At 37.6% G+C, this 23,563-nt stretch overlaps 1 protein-coding gene across 3 annotated transcripts in view; it reads right to left on the minus strand.

Annotated features, from left to right (window-relative positions):
* Positions 1-314: 314 nt before the first annotated feature.
* Positions 315-23,563, minus strand: part of ATIM (timeless family protein) — a 119,614-nt gene continuing 96,365 nt past the window's right edge. Inside the window, exons 21-27 of one of the 3 annotated variants that reach the window (XM_089406000.1) lie at positions 15,279-15,395; positions 14,849-15,070; positions 14,518-14,685; positions 14,194-14,361; positions 1,456-1,551; positions 1,181-1,345; positions 315-763 (exon numbers count right to left, since the gene is read on the minus strand). In XM_089406000.1, the coding sequence (XP_089262126.1) occupies positions 454-763; positions 1,181-1,345; positions 1,456-1,551; positions 14,194-14,361; positions 14,518-14,685; positions 14,849-15,070; positions 15,279-15,395 (1,246 nt within the window). In that variant the 3' untranslated portion in view covers positions 315-453. Of the gene's footprint in view, positions 764-1,180; positions 1,352-1,455; positions 1,552-14,193; positions 14,362-14,517; positions 14,686-14,848; positions 15,071-15,278; positions 15,396-23,563 lie in introns of those variants that run through there. The other 2 variants (XM_089405999.1, XM_089406001.1) reach the window with 2 other exon arrangements.

Genomic DNA, 23,563 nt, shown 5'->3' on the forward strand with positions numbered 1-23,563 from the left:
TACTTGATTGTGGGAAAATTCTTTTTAAGATCGTTGCTTCAAATGTTGTAATATTATTGGAGTCAACTTTCATCTCCCTATAACCTCAAAATTGCCTCCATTATTGTTAACACGTGTAGACTAAATGCGAAGCCCCACTCTCATAGAGATGGAAAGGTTGGAAACACAAAAAGGTATGTAGAAAGGAGACAAACATGGTTAAGTGTGAAAACAAATTAGAAAGATGAGAAATCCAAACTGAATGAACCAATTAGCCTGGAAAGAGCCTCACTAATTTGTATGGAGCAAGGACTGCTTTTTTTTCGATAATCTAATTGGAGGAACAACTATACACACCTTGTTTTACAAAATTACAATTCAGCTAGTGTACACAACTCGATAAAGAAACATCGAACCACAAATAGTGGATCATAAAGCGACGCTTCAGTAAAGAAAAATCGATTCAATTACTGTCTAATCATCATCTTCAGTAATCATGTGCATCTTCCTCTTACCCCTACTAAACATCGTTTTGCCTTCAAACATTGCTGTACCATACTCCTTGGCAGAAGTGTTGTCATTATTGTCACCTTTTGATATATTTTCTTCTATATCCATTTGCACATTATCTTCCAAGCCCATAGATTCATCCTCCATCTTTTTATAACTTTTATACAAAGAATCATCCTCTACAGATAAAGCTCTCCAATTTTCTTTCCTTGAATGCTTCTTGTCCTGTGGCAGGGCATTGGTATCTCTGACTCCATTTTCGGTAGCCAAAATACTGGATCGAAGAAAATCAGTTAAAACAACTGTTATTTAAAACTCCAAAACAAAATATAAATTGCCAAATATAAAGATATTATTGCAGAACCTCAAAGAACACGTCTTGTACTTCTTGATGACCACTTTTCATTGATAGTGTCAGGGTGAATTTACCCATTAAAAAACAGTACTTGGAAAATGTTTTTAAAGGCACCCTTAGGATACATTTAAATGACTTCAAACCTATTGTGCTACTACTTTGCCAAGGTAATTCAAATGCCCAATAGATCACAACTATATATTGTAAACAATCATTCAAAATGGATGTGAACTTTGCAGCCTAAAGAAACAGACTGCTTAATAGGAATCCAACTGGATCTTCTTGCATATTGCATGGCCTGTGCTTGAAGAAAGAAGATAAAATTGAAGTGCATACCTGTCAGTCACATCATATGATTTCCCCGATGGTGTACTGTCTGCCATGCTCCGTAAACTCGTTCCAGTTTCTAGATCTGAGAGGTCACCTAAGTTTACTTGGGATCGGTTTGTGTTATTAAATCCACCAGCTTTGCCAATTTTAGTACTTGAAAGTTTCTCTAATCTGCTCCTGCGTTAAATTTGTGTAATCATTCTTTTGGCATGGTGCAAGCATTAAAATACAAAGAGGTACACACGACATCCAATTTTTTGTGTTAACAAAAGAATGCTTACTTTACCAGGTGACCTTTGAGCAGTTCATCATCCAACTCTTTGATGTTATCTATTTTCCTGTTGGCATCAGTAGTCTCCAATGTCGTGTCTTTACTCCTGGAATTCAAATTGCCATGAAATATTTTAATCATCAGAAACAATACGAAGGTTTTAGATCATAAAGAACTGTAATTTTAAAACTCCTCCAAATTTCAAACTCTAACAAGATTCCGAGGATAGAGATCTGTTTTTCAACTTCCAAAATAGAATTTTGTTTGGGATAGACTAATCTACTAATAGTATACCTACCTTTTCTTAATCAGTAGGAGAATAATAGTCACAAAACTTAGAATGCATATTTTAACAGTTCGAATTCATGTTGGAGACAATTTTCCAGAAATTTTGTCTCCAATAGTCACAATTGTTTAGCTCTGAAGGACAGGAACAGATAAGATAATTTATTAATGTCCAAGTGACCGCAAAGTTGGTCAATGGACTCTAAAGTACAGCCAATGTAAATAAACAGTGGGAGTGTGAAAGCAACTCTTACCACTACACACATTTAGCTCCGAAAGTTAGGGACAGATTGTTTAGCTCTGAAGGACAGGAACAGATAAGATAATTTATTAATGTCCAAGTGACCACAAAGCTGGTCAATGGACTCTAAAGTACAGCCAATGTGAATAAATAGTGGGAGTGTGAAAGCAACTCTTACCACTACAAACATTTAGCTCCGAAAGATAGGGACAGATGAGATAAGATTAATTAATGTCCAAGTCACCACAAAGTTGGTCAATGGGACTCAAAAGTATAGTCAATGTAAATAAATTGTGGAATACGAAAGCAACTCCTATCATGACAAATGAGATTTTAAAGTCTAGATGTTAGAAACTATTCCAAGACACCAAACACAATGCAGCCCCCTTGTTTATTATTCAAACATAAACACACACAACACATCCAATGGAGGGGAAAGCTGAACAAAAACATGTATTCATCCCATACCATAAAAAATTAGCAATTATATTAGTAGGATGGCCATCACCTCTATGGATACCCCCATTGGTTTAAGGATCATGGTATATCAGGACCTTTATGCTGTCGTGCACACAAAATTATAAACAAAGAAGCGTGATTTATACACTAATAGAGTTAACTATCATTGAGTGGTGTGTTTGATCGACTATCCATGAAATATTCCATTTAAATGATCCATAAACTGTCAAGGATACTCCACTGCACAGTTCGTCGCAATAGATCTGATAAAATTATACTTAAAAATTCAAAATCTATATTTTGCGAGTTATTTTTTCCCTTAGACTTATGGATTTATTAAGTTATTGTTTCGTTCATGCAATATGTAAAATGTGTAAATTAGAGAACAAACAAAAATATAATCACTCAACCATAAGAACACAAGATATACCCTGGGAAACGCTTTTGGAAAAAAACCTAGCTAGAAGGTGAGGCTACTCTACTCTCTATTTCTCTAAATGGAAATGAATGCAAGTACAAAGAAATAAGACTTATGACACGTGGGTTGCTACAGTGCACAAATCTTCTCTGATTGCTCTCTCTCTATCCACTCTTAGCTACTCTGCTTATCTATGGAGCAAAATGCACTTGAATAGAATGGAACCCCTTCACCTAATAGTGGCCCAATTATAACACATCCCAATAGCTTACTAGTGGTTAAGTTTGACTCCTCCAACTCTTAACTAGAGTTACAATATTGACTCTTCTATAATCTTCTTCATCATGATCACGTGGCTAGCCCTTTATCCATTAATAACAGGACTGATGTGGCATCCTCTTAAATTATGGTGATCAATTTCGATAAGTCAACTTCTAAGAGGCATAACTTTCTCATTGAGCTCCAATTGAGGTGATTCTATTGTCATAAAAATGGTCCTGTGTGTTTATTGCTCCACTTTTTCCACTCTAAAAGCATCAAGATGGATGACAAATAAGGAAATGATCTAATCCAGATCATACCTCCCCGTGGGAAGCTTTTGGCCACAAAAAGCTTCTGTTGAATGAGGTGAGGAAATCTCCAAAACCCAAAAAAGGTTTCAAGAGAAAACACCTAGAGATGGCCCAATTAAGTTGATTGATCAATAATTAAATATTTCCTGAGTCTAACTTAGGGAAAGTAATTAATTAACAACGATTAATTGAAAAAGGTGAGATTTCTCTAAAAACTCACGAATCAAGTTGGAGATGATATTATCCTTTGATGGGGATCTAATCATGGTTGTTGGTTCACCAATTGGAGATTATAAGAGCAACTCGATGGGTAGATGGAGAACACAGAAGCGAGGTTGAGTTCCTTAGCAAATCGAGCTATCCAACAACAGCAGTTGAGTAGGGAAGAAGAGTTCGAGCCAGAAGGGACACATAGGCTAGGAGGGAGCAGCAGAAGTGATTCCAGAGGAAGTTTCCAATTCTGGAGAGGCAACAGCAAGAGGCAAAGTTATTCCATAGATAGACTACACAAGGACTATGTAGGCAGCGTTAGTGAGCAGTTCGATTTGGCTGAGGAGCGGGTCTATTCAGGTTCCAGAGGCCGAGATAATTTTCCATGGGGCAGAGAGTCACTTCCAGCAATAGCGGTACGCAGGGCACCTTGATCAAAGGCAGTTTCAAGCCACACAAGTGAGCGTTTGCGCAAGCACTATGCAAAGGATATGTGCAAGGGTTTGGACGACCAGTTTTTCTGAGGTAGGTTGTGTTGGGATTGCTCGTGGAGAAGGGGAAAATTCCCTCAATAATTTTGCCAAAATATCTTGTTGATGATAGCCATGTTTGGGCATCCAGATTGTACTCAAGTTTTACTACTCCTTAATAATAAAAATAAACCCTCATTTGTTGCACCAATTTTCCCTTCGGGGTTTTTTGGGGACATTTATCCAAAAATAACAACGTCAAATTTATTGTGTGTGCTCTATATTTCTTAGTTCCAGTATTTTATTTTCCGAAGCGTTTTTATTTGTGAATAATTGTAGTGTGATTTATTCATTGTTTGTTGTAGCAAATAATTGCATAATCAGTTAGAAGAATAAATTTCCAATTTTCAAGGAAATTTCACATTTCTGTAGCACCTTTGGTCTAATTCTTTAGTGTTTTCAGCCCTCCAACTGCTCGCACCTGAGGCTAATACCTGGATCCATATGCACCCTGATGCAAACCATTTTATGAGATTAGTCATGGAAGACAAGGCCCTTGTGTGGATTGTTCTAAGCAAGCATTGCAGGCCTAATCACACATTAGCTAAGGTGTATTCTCTGGTGTACTTAGCACATATTCTAAGGGCTTAATTGAATATTTGTGGCCTCTCTTTCTAACCCTATTCACTAAAAAACAAGGTACATATTAGCTTGATTTTGACAAACCTATTCAACCCTTCCAAAGGAAACATTTTCTTAGGTGAAATATGACAAATTTCTGAGGTTGCTCTAAGCTGAGAATCCTTCGCTCAAATTAGTCACCTCTGTTCATGCTTCTAGTCACCGCCTTGAGGATCTCTGTTAACATACTTTTGATTTTGGTTAGCTCTAGGGTTTTCTAATTTTTAGAAGTTTGAAATTATTATCTAGACACATATCTGAGCTCCTCTTAAAGTCAAATCCAAAGTTGACTATGGTTTTCTTTTGATATTGAACAATGATATATGATGTGGTGGATTTCTTACACTGATTTCCGTAGCATATTGTAGGCCTTGATCAGTGACCTATTTGTCAGTTTTGTTCTAAGTTTTTAAGTTTGTTCTCAAGGCAAAGTTTAGAAATTGCATATGCCTTAAACCTTTACTAAAAAAAGTAACTTGCATTTGGAAGCTATTCAAGGTTGATCTAGGGTTTGCAAAACATTGTTTCTTAAACATTGTGGAGATTTCTAGTCTATATTTTTAAAGTATCTCAAGCATAAAATTGAAGCAAATAAGGAAGTTGCATTGGGGCAAGATTTTAATCTTAATAGAGTAATCGTAATCAGAAATTTTGAGGACAATCTTGCATTAGCAAATCTTTAGTGGCACCTTTTTCATCAAGAAAACAAAGATCAAAGCTGACCTAAAGCTTTTGAAATCTCTCAAGGGCATCGTTATGGACTGCTATAGCACATCACCAAACTTGAGGTATGAAACATGTTTAATAATTGTTGGAGTAAATATTGTTGACTGAAGGCTCTATATTGTTGCAATCAAAAGAGCAAAGGTTGTCTATTTCAAGTGACAGTTCTAAGGTTTTGAACAGTCAAGGAAGGTTACCCCACCATTGCATTTTTTAAGCCTACATCAGCATCCTAAAGGGTCTACTCTGTATTGATTTAACACGTGTAGAGAAGTTGTCTTGTTGACTATTGCCATCATCATATGCTATTGTCAAAATTTGATTAAGAAGTTGGCGTATTTTTGTATCATTGTTGCTAAGATGACTGTCAAGAAGTAGCTAAGGTTTTGGTATGATGTTGATCATTACTGATGCCTATGTTTTGGCATTGATGCATGCTTGACATGTTATTGTTGAGTTAGGGTTTGACAAAATCTGTTGAGATGTGTTGAGCAAGCAGAGTTATTATTGTTGATGTCTGAGAATGCTATTAGAAGTGTTATTATCTCCAAAGAGAGTTAATGTTACTGATAGAATTTGACAACTTGATGAGCGGAGAGTATTGTTGACAGCTCAATCTCATAAAAGAGAAAAGAGAAGATAGGGTTGTTGAGGTCTACTGAGTAAAGAGCATTGGGTGTTGCTAAATTTTCCAGCTAGGGTTTGGTATTGTTGAAGAATGTAACTACGTTCGGTCTTCATACTTGTATTTGAGTCATAGTGAAATGTATTTATCAAAAGAAAGAAAAAGGAATTTTTATTATTATTATGACTTATTAAAGCATGGGTTTCATGCTTAGGTCATCATGTTATAGGTCAAAATCCCCATTGAGGACTTCTAGATTTTGTTTTGAGTCATTAGAGTCATTATCCATTTTATGAGACCCCTCTTTGGCTTTTGAATCATGTAAAAATATTTTTTATTGAGTCAAATAAGACATTTGTCACCTCCACACCACGCCGACCCTTACCTGATCAAGTCGGCCTACATCAAGGTACTTCGAACTCCATAAGAGGCTATAAATACAGTGCAGATCGATTCATTTGGATCATCCACTCACAAGTTCGATGTTCAAGAGAGAGAAGCAAAAGAATATGAAATTGCATAAGAAATAGAAGGAGATTTGCTGGAGAAAAAAAATCGAAGTTTATGGGTTACCTCTCTCTCACACATGCGAAGTTATTGGGCTACTGTTGGGGTCGAAATTTTGGATTCTACTACAGGTCGAAGTTTTGTTGTTGGGTCAAAGTTATGTTGCTGGGGAGGTCGAAATTCGATCGCTACAAGATCGAAGTGCTAGGTGGAAGTCGTTGCCGGAAGGTCATCATCTGCAGAAGAAAGGAAGGGTTGACTTGGTGATTGGAGGAAGTTTGTGTCTAGGTCAAGGAGTCTTGGACCATCTCGTGAAACTATTATAGGAAGAGTTGTTCACTGTGTTTTCCCCTAGATAGGGGGTTTTCCCTGGATGTTTGCCTACATCTAGTGTCTTTGATCTTTGTGTTATGGTTTTGGTAATTGCTTGATGAACTAAGTTAAAAGAACAACACAAAAAAGTTAATAAAAACATAAGAATATCACGAGTAATTATCAACATAAAGAATATTTTGCCTTTCTAATTTTCTAACATGGTATCAGAGTGAAGGTGAAGAAGAAGGAAAAAGGTTGCCTGGAGATCTATTGAAAAGAAGTCTGAATAAGGGTCATCAAGGAAAAGGATCATATAAGGAGTCAAGCCTATTATCTTCAAGAACCATGTCTAACTCTTTGAAGGGAGAAAACAAATTAAAGGAGCACCCAATTACAGAGCATGGAAAAAGAGGATAGATATCATCCTCAAGAAGAATAAAGTCTTATATCTAGTTAAAAGAAAAGTAAAGAAGCCCACAAATGAATCAAGTGATGCAAAAAAGGCAAATTTCAAAGAAACAGAAACAGAGATATTAGCCATGACCCTAATGGTGGATGGAATAAAGGACAACCTCATCCCATGCATATCCAACATAGATTCTGCTCAAGAGATGTATGAGGCCTTATCGAAATTGTTGACAATCAAGAATCTTGGTCAAATTGCAGTCTTAAGAATGAACTAAGAACTATGAAGATGGCAAAGGATGACATTGTGGCATCTTTCTTTGTAAGAATAGCTAGAATCAGAGACGAACTCCAGGCAATAGATGAGAAAGTACCTGAAAAAGAGCTAGTAATCAATGCACTTCTAGTATTACCAACATCTTGGAGTGCCTTTTCATCAGGTATCAACAGTTGGAAGTAAACTCCTACATTCGAAAAACTATGTAATGCATGCAGCCAAAAAGAAGTCAAATTTTCATTGGTAAGCAACAAAGAGAATGAAGAGGAGAAAACTTCAAATGCCTATCCCGCTCATCACAAGAACAAAGGAAACTTCAAGAAGTCTAAAGGCCCTAGAAGGAAGGTAGACCTATCCAAGCTAGAATGCTACAATTGTCACAAGATGGGTCACTATAGAAATGATTGTCTTGACAATCCTAGGAATAAAAATAGAAACAAGGATCAAGCAAATGTTGCCCAAGAAGGATCTCCAAAGAAGAACAAGACCAAAGAATCGAAAATAAGGGACTTACACTACTAAGTCCTCTACTCTAAAAGTTTTGAATTATTTTCCTTTATGCTTTGATTTCTAGTACTTGTAGGTTTAACATGCATTGAAAAAACATTTTTTGAATTGTTTTGATCAAGTTATAAGTATCCCTCACCGGAGCCCTCACCATTTTTCAAAGATAAGTATCTTACTTCTTGTATTATCCTTTTATATTTGGTTTCCTTCTCTTATCTAAATGAGTCTGTATTAGATGCTAATAACATTTCTTTTTCATATTTTCCTTGTTTAGGAAAGGCTTGATAAATACTCAAGGGCTGTGGAGAAGATCCTACAAGACAAAGCATGATAGAAGTTCTATTCGAATTGATGTCCTATAAGGTTTGTCTAGAAAACAACTCAAAGGTATGTCTTAGACCATAAGCTTTGTTCTCTTCATGATAAAGGTATATTCATTCTAATAAATTTGCTTTACATTACTAACAAGGGTTATGTCTAGGACCTGTGAATCATAAAGATATTATTTGGGTGATTCATTATTAGATTGAATCTACCCTCATTAAAATCATCATGTTTATCGAACCCTAAAAGGTTCTTTGTAAAACCCTAACCTAAGGGTATATCAATGCTAATGTGAAAAACCCTAGTCTACTTAGGGTTACTGATGAAATCTAGAAAAATACTATTCTTTCAATGTTTGGGGTGTTGATGGTAATGTCATGTTTGAAGTTTTAGTATTGTTCTGAAACCCTAGTCCTTTAGGGTTGGATGGTAATATATTCCTATGCCTTGAGGTTTTGGCAAATTAGGGTTTATGATCAAAACCCTTATAATATCCAGAGTAAGCTCCTAGGAATGAAACCTTAGGTGTATGTTTGTTTGTCTGATCAAAACCCTAACCTAATCAAGATTGTTATATGTCTGACTTTAAATGTATCAATATTTGTGTCTTTGGATATCGATATGCTTGTGCATGATTATGAAATCCTAGATATGTATATGTACTAACCTAATTGTTGATGCTAATAGTGTGTAAATTCTAGGGTTTGTAACTAAGCCCCAGTAGCAGTTTAATATTATAAGATATGGTGATAAAATCTAGGGTTTACAACAAACTCTAGTAGAAGTTGATCATATTGTGTTTGGTTTTATTTGTTGACATCTAAGGCTTAGCATCTCAAAGATAGAATCTAGGGTTTGCATTAAATCCTAGTATAAGTCTAACATACAAATTCTGAAAATTGCTAGATGTATTGTAGAATTGTACTTGTTTGAGTTGCTTCTAGGGTTTGCAATATATTATAAAAGAGTCTCTCGTATCTCTGAAAGTAATACTGAGGCCCTAGATATAATGAGATTGTTATCTTGATTGAGTTACTAATGTAATCTAGGCGTTATAACCAAACCTGAGCAACAAGTTGAAGTTTAAAAGTATGTGTCTCTTGTTGATTATGACCCTAACTAAGTTCAGGTATTTGATGTCTAAAGTCTAATTCTTCTATGATTCTGATATAGTTGAATTCATGCTTCTATATGTATTTGGTTGTACGTGTTGTTTAAGTTGTGCATGTACATAATCATCAAGATGTTGAAGATATTTGTAAGAAAAGTTGACTTGATTGGCAAGCATGATGAAGTTATATGAATGATGATGATCAAGATGACTCTGATAAGAAGAAGTGAAGCCATGAAAGATTCTTCGATGTCATAGAAAGTAGTTGATCTCCCTAAGTTAAGAGGGAGCATAGATAAAGGAAAGGGCATATCTCCCAAGTTAAGAGCAGTGTTTTTAAAACCGGAACCGGTGACCGAACCGGTCCACCTAATGAACCGGTTTACCGACCGGAACCGGTCTAACCGGGACTGGTTTGGTCTAAACGAACCGGTTTTTAAAAAATACATTAAATAATTAATTTTTAATGAAACAAAACTATTTTTAAGATGTAAAACCATGATTCCAAGCCAATAGAGACAAAATATGCAAAGTTTGCTCATTTATATACCATGCAAAAGTGAATATATCAAAATGGCACCGAGTGCAATACATATCATCGACAAAATAGCAAAATACATAAGAAATGAGGCTCTAAATGGCCTATAAAGTCCAAAAACAATGCTGCAAGCTATGAGGCCATTGGCCTACTACAAGTCTTCAGTTAAGTTATAAACCGGCCGGATGTAATGTCCTTCAGTCTGCATATTTATTCTCTCTACAAATCTATAGAAGTTAGGAGTAGGACATCTCTTGTTAAGGGAAAAATTTCAACTCTTATTGGTGAATAAATATTATTAGGATCCTTGAGTTGACTGTTGAACAGATCAAAGCTATCCTTTTGCAGTCATTGGTGAATCTTGATAAGCCCTGGATTTATGAGTTTTCGGACTTTGCAATAAGCAAAAGATTAGCAAGTGTTGAAGTGACATATGTGATATATGAATAAAAGACACCTTTGTTAGGTATCCCATTGTGAATATATGAAATTGACCCCCTCCGCAATCTCATTGTCTTGTTGAACAACTTAAAGTATCAAAATGCACTAAGCCAATGATTGAATTTAGTGTTGTGTTTTAGCTCAGAGCATTATAATTGAAGGCATATCTTTAGTTATACTAAGAACAATTGGAGTCATCTTTGCAAGTCAAAAGGCAACAACATTAAGCAAAAGCATCTTGATAATATAACCAAAAAAGGGACTATTATTTCATATTTAATCACAGTGAGAATTTTAAAAACTACACAGTTCATGACTAAGGGTTTTCATCATTTACAGTAACACTAACAGTGACAAGTAGCATTGTATCTTGAGAAAGTCTTTTGTAGAAGGTGACTTTGTATTTATTAGGAAAGTTCAAATGATGTAGGACAACAAGATATTGACTGTCCTATTTTGGTTTTAGCAACAATATTATTGATCATAAGAAGTGACAGTGGTACAATGATAATAACTTAACAGTGAACAGTGTCCATAAACCGGCCGGTTTAGGACGGAACCGGCCGGTTTGCTATAAATCGGCCGGTTCCGCCTTAAACCGGCCGGTTTTTACCGGTTAGGGCCTATTTTTGGGCACGTTGGGGTGTAAACCGGATTAGAAGGGCCGGTTCGGACCGGCCAGCCCTCCAACCAGCCGGTTAGACCGGTAACCGGTTTTCTGGGCCGGTTTTAAAAACTATGGTTAAGAGGGAGGGCATATTATAGTCATGATGGGTACCTTGAAGAAGAAGGAAAGCAAGATCAGGTTGTAGAATATGTTTTTGCATGTGAAGTAGGAAAGGAAATTGTATGGTTGGGGAAATTTCTGTCAAGATTCGTTTGGGAAGTCTCCAAGTCCTACTATGATAAATTGAGACAATCAAGGCAGAGTCAAGATGTCTAAAGACCCCGAAGGTTTGTGTTTACTTATGTATATTTGAAAGCTTGTTACTGATTGGGGTAATGATTGTTCAAGTAAATCTCTCAAAGTTTTGGAAGCATGCTTGATGTTATCGATTTGTTTGATCGGAAGAGATTTGATGTGTTGAGGCATTGTGTGTAACACAAAATGCCTGGGAGGACATCTGGTTGGCCTGTGTGTTGATGTCTAGTTCCCAAAGTAGGGAGGGTGGCGTTGGTCATAGAGCTCTAACCTTGCATTACACACCTAGTTCCTTGGGTTGATGGTTAGCAAGTAAGCCTGATGGTACCTAAAGTGGTTGAAAGCTTTAGTCCATCTTAGTCCCACCCAGATAGATTGCCCTAGTCAGGAATCTAGTTCGTGGCACTGTGTGCCTAAACTCTTTGTGGTTCATGTGTTTTGAGATCTTCCATGTACTTGTATATATGTGTAATTATGAATACCTCCCTAGTTAAGAGGGAGTTTTGAAGAATGTAACTAGGTTCATCTTTATACTTGTATTTGAGTCATAGTGAAATGTATTTATCAAAAGAAAGAAAAAGAAATTACTATTATTATTATGACTTATTAAAGCATGGGTTTCATGCTTGGGTCATCATGTTATAAGTCAAAGTCCCCATTGAGGACTTCGAGGTTTTGTTTTGAGTCATTAGAGCCATTATCCATTTTATGAGACCCTCCTTGGGCTTTTGAATCATGTAAAAAAAAAATATTGAGTCAAATAAGGCATTCGTCACCTCCACACCAAGTCGGCTCTTATATGATTATGTTGGCCTACATCAGGGTAATTCAAGCTCCAAAAGAGGCTATAAATACAGTGTAGTTCAATTCATTTGGATCATCCACTCACAAGTTCGATATTCAAGAGAGAGAAGCAGAAGAAATACAAGGAGATTCGCTAGAGAAGAAAAATCAAAGTTTTTGGGTTACCACTCTCAAACGTGCGAAATTATTGGGCCACTGTTGGGGTCGAAATTTTGGATTCTATTACAGGTTGAAATCCTGGAATCTACTACAAGTCGAAGTCCTATTGTTGGGGAGGTCAAAATTCTGCTGCTACAAGATCTAAGTGCTAAGTCAAAGTTGTTGTTGGAAGGTCATCATCTACGGAAGAAAAGGAAGGGTTGACTTGGTGATTGGAGGAAGTTTGTGTCTAGGTCAAAGAGTCTTGCATCATCTCATGAAACTATTAAAGGAAGAGTTGTTGATTGGGTTTTCCCCTAGATAGGGGTTTTTCCCTAGATGTCTACCTACATCTGGTGTCTTTGATATTTATGTTATGGTTTTGGTAATTGCTTGATGAACTAAGTTAAAAGAACACAAGAAAGTTAATAAGAACATAAGAATATCACAAGTAATTATTAACATAAAGAAAATCTTTTTGCCTTTCTGATTTTCTAACAGGTATTGATGTTGAGCAAAAGCAAATTTGATTGTGACAATGGATTTGACAAATTTTATGCTACTAGTGTTTGATCTTTTGAGAGGAAGTTGTTATTGTTGTTGACGACCTTGTGCCAGTATTGCAAATCAACAAAGGCAACAAATTGTTTTGATATTATTTATTTTATTTAACCCAGGTGGATCCAGTCTGAAAATTGTTAAACATGGTCAACTTGTTGAATAGCGTGTCAGGGTGGTGCACGGAAGGAGATTGGAGTCACCTTCAAGTTGGAGCCTGAAAACACTTCAGGGCGACAAGGTGGTGCTAGGGCAGTTTGGATCCTGTGCAGGGTGTTGCAGCATCCTTCCAGTGAGAGTTGGTAAACCAGGGCATTGGAGTGTCCTTCCAATTGGAGCTAGTAAACCAAGGTGTTGAAGCATCCTTCTAGTGGGAGCTAGTAAACCAAAGCATTGGAGCATCCTTCCAAATGGAGATAGTAAACTAGGTTGTTGGAGCATCTTTTCAGTTGGAGCTAATAAATTTGGAAGTTGGATCTTCCCATTGATGTAACATTGTAATTTGGAAAAGACCTATATTAAGAAGCATTCGATGGTTTTTCTCCCTAAAGGGTTTCCACATAAAAATCTTGTGTATTGTCTTTGATATTGTGCATTGTTGAATGTAATTGTTGATTTATATTTTAATCTTATGCTAATGTTAATTAATGCTCTAAAGATTAAAAATTTGATTAATTGAAGTGAAATACTAATTCGCCCCCTCTTAGTATTTCCAACAGTTTCCCTTTGGGTTTAACAACTTGTGCTTAGGGAACTTTTGCACCACACAAGAACCTATAATTCAACATGGGGCATCATTAAATGGACAGGAGAGGGGTTCAGACTTGGTTTTAGGGTTACAATTTTAGGTTTCATTTTCAATTGAATGTAGTAGGCCATGGTACTCTATTACATAACTGGACAGTTCAAACTGAAAAGACTGGTTCCATACAAAACTGGCCAATTCAATCATTTTTGGCCTGAAGGGCCAGTTCTGACCAGGAATCCCCTAGAACCAGTCCAACCAGCCAACTTAGTCAATTCCACTTTGGGTCTAATAAATTGACTTATAAGTTATCACATTTTCAATCTCTACAATTCACACCCCCTATGCTTAATTTTTTGGAAAAAACTTGTTTAGTAAAAATTCAAATGATGCTTCATCTATAAATCCAAATAGATCCAACTTATGAAAAAAAAATTAACACCGAAATAGTGGCAAAAAACTAAAAGCATACTTCAACAATCTCATCACAAGAGCCTCATCATCTGAGTCATCTTGGCCTCCCAACCCTGCTGCATTCTGATCATTGTTATCACCGACATGCCTCGCAGCTCCAGATTTCTTGACAGATTCATTGCATGCTTCTATTGTCCTTGTCTTATGTCCTTTTATGTTTTGAGCACTGCAAGTTAATTTCATTGTTGTTAGTACGACGGTATACTGATTTATGGACAAATCCTGATCAAGGGAAAAACAATTAACACACTATCTCCAAATGAAATAAACTTAATCGTATGCAAACCAAGTTAACACAGGAACGTCAAAATATGCCATTTACATTAACAATTTAGTCATAAGTGGCTCATCATCAGAGTCAGCTTTGTCTCCCACCCCTGCTGCAGTCTCAACATCTTTATCACTGACATGCTCAGCAACAGCAGATTTCTTTCCAGGTTCATTACATGCTTCTGTTGTTTTTGCTTTGTGTACTTTCATGTGTTGACCTCTGCATGTTATTTTCATTGATGGAGAATTTCAGTACACTGCTACAACTCTTTGTGAACATATCTCGATCAGGGAAAAATATAAAATCATCCCCAAATGCAAATAAGGTTTAATCATATAAAAAAGATTAACATAGAAACAACGGAAAACGGAATTTATAGTACTTATATAATTTCGCTGCAAGTGGTTCATCATCGGAGGTATCTTCATCTTCCACCCCTACTGCAGATTTATCATTCTTATCAGTGAAATTCTCAAAAACTCGAGATTTGGCTTTTCTTGAGGCAACACTAAGGCCAAGCATCTTGAGTTTGCGCTTGACTTGAGCTACTGATAGACCAACTGCTTCAGCAATCAGAGTGCTGCACTTCACATTTTCTTTGTGCCTGCAAATGGGGAAAGCTTTATGAGAAACATGGTAACCAATACACTGCAATCTATCATTCAAAGACCCCCCATTATTTCAATAACAAATAATTTCCCTGCAAAGATAACGCTACATAGTATCCTCAAGATAAAGTCAAAAGGAAGTCCAACAACACTGAACATTAAGACATGTTTCAAGATCAATATCCCGTCTAGAGAGAATCTTACTGCTTGAAAAGATCCTTGATAAGACCCTCCTGTTCTCCACTGGAAGGAAAGCTCTTCCTCCTCCTGGGAGATTTGTTGTTCTTATCTTTCACGAGAGACTTCTTTTTCTCGAAAACCCTGCAAGGAGAATTATAACAAGAATCTCTGAATAATGAAGTAGAAGAAAGACTCCAGCAAAAAACCATGATGATGTTTGTCAAATGTCATTACAAAGGTAGCCAACAGAAGGGGCACAAACATGCAATATAAATTTAGTTATATATTTTACACAATGTTTGGTAATGTCATAGTTAAGCTGAATACATGCATCTTGTATTACTCCTTAAATCATAATTGGTTCAATTATCAATTTGTTTACAGAAAAATTACTCTATTCTCAAAAATCATGATTCAATGTTTATGCTTTATTCACCTTTTTACTTCTGTATTATCTATGTTCTGTTATCGTTAAGCCAATATAATTGTTAAAGCACTCCTTTCACACATGCAAGAGTAGCAGGCCAAAATTCGACCTATTGACCAGAATTGACTGAATTCTCTGAGCAACAGTTGGGCTTGGCTTGTGGACAGTTTGACCAGGTTTGACCTGGGTTTTGTTGCTGGTCTGTTTGACTTTATTTTGACTAGAAAGGCCAGATTGCATCTCTTGTTGAATTGAATAATTTCTCTAAGAAAAGGTTGCTGGGTTTTTCCCTAGAAGAGGGATTTCCCAAGGTAAATCTTGTTGTCTTTGTGCATCATTATTCTATTGTGATCTCTCTGTCCTACAGCATTTTATGGTTGAATTTATGAAGTGTAATTGCTTAATGATATAGAAGTGCTAAAGATAATATCAATATCCTTAGAAGTAACTATCAGTTTCAGAAATTCGTGCTTGTATCTATTGCACTTCAACATGTAAAATCCTAGGGTAATTGTTTCCCTTGGGATTTCTAATGTTGGCTACGACTCCTTCAATAAATCATTACAATAGTACACATTTATAAACAGTGTGCATGCACTATTGTACAGACTTTCATCAACAAGATAACGGAAAGTTTTCACAGCAGTATATTACTTCAATCAAGAACAACAACTTAGAACTGACTGCCCAATACAATGGATATGCCCAATCAGAAAGTGCAATAGAGTGTCAACAAATTTGTAAACCAGTACTATAACTATGCTATATTAAATAAGCAGTATCAATTTGTCATGTACTATATGATTTCTAAGCTTACTACACAACCCAAATTGTTCTAGGGATAGCTCGCGGATCTGTGACTGTTGACTTCAGAAACTCCTCTGATTTCAACCTGTGGCCTGCAGTACTGCAGCGCTGCGACACTGCAGCCAGCAAATTTTGCTATCTTCAATTATCTGCAGACCAAACTCCTTCACTGTCCTCAAATCAGACTTTTCCTTACAAGCTGCAGACAAAATTCATGGTATCAAACAGTGAAGAGTTTTCCCTAAACAGTGATGACCTTCTGCGGCTTCCTAAACAAAGATTGTAGCTAATTGGTAACCAGAAGAATTGCTTCAGAATAGGGCCAAGCTACTTCAAGATGAGTTGTTGTGCCAGAACAAGAAAATCGGGTGTCTAGGTAGAGTGGGATCGACTCCACCAATACTAGAAGAAAGAATTAACAAGGGTGGGATCACCTCCAACAAAACTAATCAAAGAGAAGGGATCTTAAAACCCTCAGCGCCTCAAGATCAAGAAAATCAGAGATATTTCAATCCAAATTGATGATGTCAATTTGATTCCAACTCTCCTCTATCTATAGATATCTCTATGGGCTCAATAATGTGACGGGTTGTGAGTGCAACCCCCAAATTTGGGTTTTTTTTTTGCCCCAGCCGACCCAAATTTTGCACAATGCTGCCCCAACATTAAAAAATTTGGGTTTTTACACATTTATCAAGACTATAGCCTACAGTGTTGGATAGGCTACTTCGTCCCCCTTGGCCACTCAATCAATAGGGAACATTACAGTCCCCCCTTCCCAACATTGCTTGTCCTCAAGCAATTGCAAGTTCTGGTGCTGCCAACTTTGTTCTCCTTTGATATTAGAAATCAAACCAAGTAGTTGTTCAATAATTTTGATGGCTCCTTCAAATTCACACTCCTTATAGCCATATCCACAATAGGTTGCCCAATGTTCTTTAGCAGTGTCTGCAACAGCTACCAACTTTTCACCAACCCTTTTATCTTTATTCTTATGAGCAATAATTGAAAGCCAAGCTAATACAACCCAGATTTCATCCTTCTCATGAATGTGATCAGTACCAGTCTCGATTCTACCCTCCCCACATAGTGACAGTCTCCCTATATCCATTTGATTGCCAAGAAATCTAGCAGCTCCAACTTCTGGTGCATTTATTTTATGCATAATATTCACCAACTCCTAAGCAGGCATTAGGTTGGGGTCTGGATGTCAAATCCAAAAGTCCAGGTATCCATCCTTCCTTAACATTGCTTCCAGAATTGCATATGCCATATCTTGTATTGTTCTTCTCTTGAATACCAAGAAGCTAGGATAATCTTCAGAATTGCAACTTTTTTCTAAAATATCTTGTTTAAAAGCATAATTTGAACGGCCTCTTGAAATGCAATAAGAGCATGTGTTTTCATTCCTATTATGCAAACCTTCTTCTACATCAATATTGTTTCTATTGCTATCAGACATACCTCCTGTTCGTCACCTCTTGATTATCCTCATCTGTTATTGTTCTAACACCTAAATTTTTGGGTGCACAATTTTCAACAATACGATCTTTTGTTTGTGTCATGGTACCAAACATATGGTCAATAGCTATGTTGCACAAGACTTCTAGGAAACCAATTGAATGTGGGTAACTTGATTCATTTACAAGAATCTCTTTTATGTACATGATCGCAAGAAGAACCTGGTGTCCATTTCGACAATGGAAGTCAAAGGTTTCAGGGTGGCATTCATCAATGGAGAGGTATGTGTTTGAAAATAGAATTTTCAAAGATGCTTTTACCCATGGGTTCAGGGTTGGCAATTTGTATCAAGTTGCAGGATGGTCCATTGGGGACCATGTCAGTTGACACATCTCATCTATAGCACCAGAGGTCTACTTATTGTGGGGCCCTACCCGATGTGAGTCAGATGGTGACTGGGATGCCTGAATTCAAAAAGAGCATGAGGGTACATGTCTAAGATGTACCGAAGGAAAATCTTACAAGGGGACCATTCCCCTCCTGTAGCAGGTCCACAAATTTGGAACAAAACGAGGGGTTTGAGATTCATGATCGGGAATCTCATGTATGCAAGTGGAAGAAAGCCCTCTACGGCTTCAAGCAAAACACCCCGAGCATAGTATGAGAGGATTGATAGTCGTCTGATGACGCTGAAATTCACTAGGAGTGAAACTAATCCAAACCATTGCTCGAAGGTTGTGGATAATAGACCTCTCATACCGGCACCTTCTCAGGACGACCTATTTCTGACAAGTGCAAACCCTCTCATTTACAGAAGTAAGAGGGAGTTGGATTCCGAATGTGGAACGGTAAACTGCAAGCCTGTGACTACCTCGAGGACCTTAACTTTCAGAAGTTATATGGTGGTGATGCCGGACCAGATTTGGGAGAATACCTCTGAGTTTCATAAACTCATTCGTGTTGATGTTCTTGGTGAACTTTCGTCCGGACATATGATTTGCAGTTAGCATGGTGAGCTCATATATGGTTGAGCCACACTAGATTGGTGCCTAGAATCTTCTGAGATATCTTCGGGGCACAATCTCTCATGGATTGAGATACACTGCCGGAAACATGAAGCTGCATGATTATTCAAATGCTGACTGGGTAGGCAGTGTGGGGGATCACTAGAGCACTTCTCAGTGCTGGTTCTCTTTCGATTCTACTTCGATATCATGGATGAGCAGGAAGCAGAAGTCGGTTGCTATAAGCATCGCCGAGACTGAATACATAGCTACAAGTATGATCTCGTATGAAGCTGCCTGGTTGTGGAAGTTCTTCAGTGAGCTGTTTGTACACATGATGAATACCACCATGATCCTCTGTGACAACCAAGGGGGGATTCGATTATTGAGGAAATCTTGTATTCGATGATTGCTCCAACAGATAGACATCAGATACTACCTTATCTAGGATATGGTAAGTCGATGAGTGAGGAGGCTCCGTCGCATTGAGACTGATGTACAGGTCGTAGACATTTTGTCAACGCCCCAGGGAAAGGCCAAATCTGTGACTTTCTCGAACGACTTGGAGCCGTTGTGAGACCTTCTTATAAGGGTCCTGCATGTTGCCTCTGGGGGCTTCGGGCACTTACTGGAGCAACACACGACCATAGGGCGACTCACCCTCCCCTAATGGTGCGTTGTGTACAGGGTGAATGGCTCAGCCTTCCCCTGTAATACCCCGAGGCGACTTTGGGACAGGATGATTAGTTCTCTTGTCGAGGCATCCTACCCATGCAGTCTGGGACTCATGGGAAGTACCTCTCATCTAATCAATGAGCAAGGAAATGAGGTTAGGCACCATAGTAGTACTATCAATGGACGCATCGTTGTATCTATCGTACTCCATATGCTAGAATGACCTCCATTGATCTGGGATCAATATGAGTAGTTTGAGATACTCTCTTGTGATATTGATCTGCGATCAATAAAACTGACTTCGGGTAAGTAGAGAATTGTATGAGACATTCTCGATCAATTCTTCTTCTTCATGGTTCAGCAGAGAAGAGCAGAGCATAACAGAGCAGAGCCCAACAAAGCAGAGCAGTGCAGGGCACTGATGACAGAGATAGTACAGTCGGACATATGGATTAGCAGATGGAGTTCTCCCTAGTTAAAATTGGCAACTAGGGCCAAACTCCATGTGGGTCATCTTATTAATGGCAGCTGATATTTTTCTTGGATCCCTCTCATCGATAGGTGTAGGATTGATCGAAAGACCATCCGATTCCGATAAGTATTCATGGAGATATGAATTTATTTGTGTTATGGGACAATTTGTCAAGGTCGGCCAGCAACCAAATAAACCCCACTTGTGCTCAATGTTTTAGTATAAATAGAGGTGGCCTTCAAGTCATTTCAACACACTCACTTGGGATCTCTTCCTCTCTACTTGTCTTTGGGTTTTAGTAGGAGGAGAGATCCTAAGGGATAATGTTTCCCTAATGGATAAAGGCTCTACGCTGCCCTAATGAAGAAGCCCTAATCAACCTTAACGCAGTCATGAAGGAGACTACTATAGCGCAGCAACGAGAAGTCCTAGCTGCCCTCAACGTTGGTATAGAAGAAATCTAACTTGTTGTCCTAAAGAAGAGACCTAGCCCTAGCCGCAGTTATAAATGGAGCCACAAACAAGCCCTAGCCACAGTTGAAGAGGTGCCCTAGCTGCAGACAAGAGAAGAGGCCATACCCTAGCCGCAGTAAAGAGCAAGCCCTAGCCACAGTGTTTGAAGTACGGATTTTGGTGTGGTTTCTCTGTGGAATAAGGCTGCAGCTCTAAGCAGCTAGGAAGTTGCTTAAGGGCAACTTTATGGGCAGCATAGGTATGTCTTCTTAGTCAAATTACGCTGCAGCAAATCAGAGGTAAGTTATTTATGTGTGGGTTATCTCTGTCACAAGGCCACTGAATAGGTTTGTTGCTACAGCTACGTGGGAGGACATTTTGTGAGGGCCGAAAGGCTAGTTGAGGCCCTCTCTCTAGGCCGCATATGCCCGAACAAAGCGCAGTAGAACAGAGGTTCTTATTGTTTGGGGCTGCTTTATGTTGCTGGTTGGTACAAGTTGGCCGTAGGATACGTGGAGGAGGAGCCTCATACCCTACAACAGATTTGGATGCCTATCATTGGACAGCAAATCCTTGATGTAGCAGCTCCGAGATCTGTAGGGTGCCTTGAGGTGATTGGGACAGCTAGTACATGGCAGCAAGGTACAACATGTCTAGATGGGACAGCTAGTACATGGTGCACCATGGTGATGTGTACAACATGGTCATGAGGTCCAACAATGTCGTGATGGGTGCAGCATGAGCAAGTAAATGAGACAGCAGTACAGCATGTACATGATGCAATACATGGATAGCAGTACATGAAACAATAGATGGGACAGCTAATACATGGTGCAGCAAAGTGCAGTATGGTACATGGGACAACAATGGCAACATAAGGTGCAACATGATGATGTGTACAGCATAGTCATGAGGTATAGCAATGTGGTGATGGGTGCAGCACGGTGAGGTGCAGCGTGATGACGAGATGCAACACAATGATAAGTGAAGGAGTCACCTTGGAGAATCAGTTGAAGCAGCGTGTCTTCAACTGATCTCATGTAGAGATGATCAATTCTCTTATCTAGAAAGTCTAAGTGTTGACTTATGTTGTAAATGTACTATCTCTCTCTCTCTCTCTGTCCATTGAACTATTGAAGAACATATAAGAAGAATTGATCAAGGGTTTCCCCACATTGCGGTTTGTCCCTGGCTAGTGCCACATCTTGTGTCCTCTTGTCTTGGCTTGTCATTTGCGATTTATGTTTATGTTCTATCTGCAGTTTACTTTAATGCTGATGTAATTGCTAATCTGGACAAGATATTGAGCTAACTATGAAAATTGAAATAAATTGCTCTTAGCATAGAACATACCTAAAATTAACATTATCGACAGCCATAGTCATATCAATATTGTGAAATCCTTCATCAACTGCCATATTACAATCAAATTTGCATGCATTCTTGTCAACTGCAATGGTAGGAGCAACAACCTTACAAAAATTTTCATCTGTAGTGTTACAAGTTGGGTCAGAAATTTATTGTGATAGAGCAATGGGTAGATTCCAACTATATTCACTGCAAGAGCCATTTGATGTAGAGACACTCATTTCCAAAGAATCATGGTTAGCGAACACTTCATCATGAGATAACTGACATTTAAAATCAATATCAAAGTGGAAGCCAAGAGAAATAGTAGAATATATAGGCTTAATTGGTAAGAGTTGTTCCAAAATCTTTGACTGGTGAACATTCATACCATCACCCCTCCTTTTTGTAATGACCCATCTCGAATTAAAGGGAGCATAGGAATATTAGCTATGCATATGAGGCAAGCATAAGATAGCTACCTATGCATGCATACCATGTACTGCACTAGTACACATACTAGCTAATACTGAAAAATGTTTAAGTTTAGGGTAACGAATTGATTAATGAAGTAAATACCTAACTCACCAGAATATAATGAATATATCGACTTCAAGTGGAGTACTTGATATTTATACCACCATCATAATATGTAATTAATACATTATTCAAGAATAAAGTAAATACCATGGACTATACAAAAATAAAAGGGAATTATAATTATATATTATTTATTATAGTAACTAAAATAAATTATATATATTATGTTAACTAAATAGAACTAAACAAATATGTTCAAAGGACGTATGACAATATCATTTCAATAATTAAAACCAAACAGCATCAATAATTAATTTAAAAAAATAAATGTATAAGATATGAAGTAATAAACTTTAATAAAAATGTAAGTCAATAAATAAAACTTGAATTAAAGTTTTTAAATGAAAAATGAAACTCTTAAAACTTGGTTGCCTCATGAACTAAATAAATATAAACTTGCAACCATTATTCATAACACTATAAAAAAGTGACCGCCTCTTCGGGGATGTCAGGTGACTGACAGAAGGCAAGGAAAACCTTGTTATAATTGGGAAGGCAGTGAAATTTCGAGATATAAGGAGGACAAAGAGGGCATAGAAAGGGAGGATTTTCATTTGGTCTTTCCGAAGAAGCGAAGATTGAGGAGGGAATACTGAGAGAGCCACAATTTGGAAGACTTGAGTAATTGCTCTTGGAACTTTGGACACGGGCAAAAATACCTCTATTTCGAAGTCTTCTATATTTGGAAACCCAATAGGTGGATCCCAAATAGGCTGGGAGGAAACAGCCAGTTTGGTAGGCATATTGCGAGCAACAACAACCGGAATCGACCCCACAAAGGATTTCCAAGTATCGACATTTAAATTTTGGTATCAGTAAAATTCCCAGTTAACTGTAAAATAGGCATTAAATTTGGTTAAATTAGGTTTAAATTTGTTGTATGGTTAATTTTAAAAAATTTGGGCACTAAACTTTCTGACTTGAACTCCTGAGTTTCAACATGGGACTGTGTAATTTTGAAAACCATGACCTGATTTACTTGCAAGGAAGTGGCACTATGAACTTCAACACTCTCCTGAACATGAGAGGCTTTATGACTGTTACTGATTTCACTTGAATTTCT

Source organism: Pinus tabuliformis, chromosome 2_2 (genome assembly GCF_031772625.1).
Source record: "Pinus tabuliformis cultivar Carrire ecotype Pingquan chromosome 2_2, CPIR1, whole genome shotgun sequence".
NCBI lineage: Eukaryota > Viridiplantae > Streptophyta > Pinopsida > Pinales > Pinaceae > Pinus > Pinus tabuliformis.